Raw genomic sequence first — 1,833 nt, forward strand, 5'->3', positions numbered from 1 at the left:
AGAACCAGTGGTTAACATAAACTCTCCAGTACATGGGTCTAGGGTTAACATGGGTCGAACTAACCAATCTTCAGGTTTGAGACACCAGACACAACTACCTAGTCTTACCAATAACTCCACAGCAGCGTGGAGACAACAGATGGACGAAAGTAACCATTAGATGGTCCAAATGTTGACCCAAACATTGACCACCGTGTTAAATCCTCTGATTCAAAATACGGCTCAGTCAAATCAATAGATGACAGCGCAGGTGGCACGAATGTCTAAATTCCTGGGTGTACCATAACTCCAGCGACACCCTCTTAGGGATTGGGTATGAGAAAACCAGGAGACCACCTTTGAAGAAGACCTTACTATTAACCAGATCCCATAAAATCAACTGCAACCAGAGATGCGGAATTAGAGGGTAGGAGTAGTACCCCATATGATCGAACCACAAATACCCAGGGAACCAAGGGTAGTAATGGTAAATAGAAACCAAAACGCCGATGATATCATACGGCAAGTTCGACATGATGATTTGGCAGCAAATAATAATCTAGCAGTCATGGTCGAGAGGATTATGGTTTGAAATGGGGTAAATTTCAGCCTTCGAAGGCCAAATTATACATCACCTCTGTTAGAGTATATCTTACAGGCAGAAGCACCCCCTAGAACCAAAATCCCCAAATTCATTAAGTTTTCTGGGGATACCACTGAATCGATTGTCGAGCACGTGGCTAGATATTTAATTGAGGCAGGAGATATGTCAAACAATGAGAGCCTTAGGGTAAAGTTTTTTCCAAGTTCTCTCACCAAGAATGCCTTCACATGGGTCACCACCCTGCCCCAAAGTTCGATCCATACTTGGAACCAACTAGAGAGAATGTTCCATGAGCAGTTTTACATGGGACAAACGAAGATAAGTCTAAAGGAACTGGCTAGTATCAAACGAAAGTTTATTGAGCCAATTGATGACTATCTGAATAGGTTTCGATTACTCAAAGTTAGATGTTTTACACAAGTGCCAGAGCATGAACTGGTCGAAATAGCCGTTAGGGACCTTGACTATTCGATTAGGAAGAAATTAGATGCCCAATATCTGAGAGATATGACCCAACTGGCTGATAGGGTTCAACAGTTAGAATGTTTGAAGGAAGAAAAGGCTAGGGCAAATAAAGGTAAAAGGGTAGCCTATGTCGATTTCAAAAATGATGATGAAGGGTAGCAATTTTTTAAGTGTGAAAATAACACTCTCAAATGCTATAAATACAAGGCCTCTGAGCTCATTTCTAAGACACCTTGCGCGCCAGCTTTGCCCCCCAATTGAAACCCTCACAATTCAAAAGAAAACCTGAGAATTTTCAACTTGAAAATTGAGTTTGAATCTCACTGTTTGGAGATTCAAAAACTCCAGGATCCAAAGCTTTGTACCATTGCCAAACCACTTCTGCAAGCTCCTCGAGTGTGATCAAGTCAAGTTTGAAGCAAGCAAGATCCATTTCTGCACAGCATTGAAGGTAATTTTCAGAAAACTTCTTCTCTTCGATTCTCATTAATTCTCTTAGATCTTTGGTTGTCTGAAGTCCTACCAATGTAGGCAAGAAGATTGAGTTGCTTTGAGGTTAAATCGAAGCAACTCAGTTGACACACCTCAAAATTCAACTCATCATATCTTTATATATATTTGGAGTTAGTTAAAATTGAGGTCAGATTCGTGCTCTACGCCATTTTTTCTTTCAGATCATGTCCTCTTTTTTCATTTTCTTGATGGTGATGAGTGAACCAGTCCGGTGGACCTCACCTAAGAAGGTGACCGGAGGTCCAGCGACGATGGTGTGCTGGACAGGTTCT

At 41.4% G+C, this 1,833-nt stretch overlaps 1 protein-coding gene across 1 annotated transcript; it reads left to right on the forward strand.

Annotated features, from left to right (window-relative positions):
- Positions 1–463: 463 nt before the first annotated feature.
- On the forward strand, positions 464–1,207 carry LOC127079497 (uncharacterized). The gene is made up of 2 exons (XM_051019881.1): positions 464–565; positions 638–1,207. The coding sequence occupies exons 1-2, from the start codon at positions 464–466 to the stop codon at positions 1,205–1,207; spliced, it is 672 nt and encodes a 223-aa protein (XP_050875838.1).
- Positions 1,208–1,833: the final 626 nt, after the last annotated feature.

This window comes from Lathyrus oleraceus, chromosome 5 (genome assembly GCF_024323335.1).
Source record: "Lathyrus oleraceus cultivar Zhongwan6 chromosome 5, CAAS_Psat_ZW6_1.0, whole genome shotgun sequence".
Lineage (NCBI taxonomy): Eukaryota > Viridiplantae > Streptophyta > Magnoliopsida > Fabales > Fabaceae > Lathyrus > Lathyrus oleraceus.

Excerpts from the sequence above, each read along its gene's own strand:
- LOC127079497 (XM_051019881.1), top strand. The coding sequence starts at position 464 with ATGGTAAATAGAAACCAAAACGCCGATGATATCATACGGCAAGTTCGA. Across the intron at positions 566-637 it reads TCATGGTCGAGAGGATTATG|GCAGAAGCACCCCCTAGAAC; the intron begins GTTTGAAATGGG and ends TATATCTTACAG.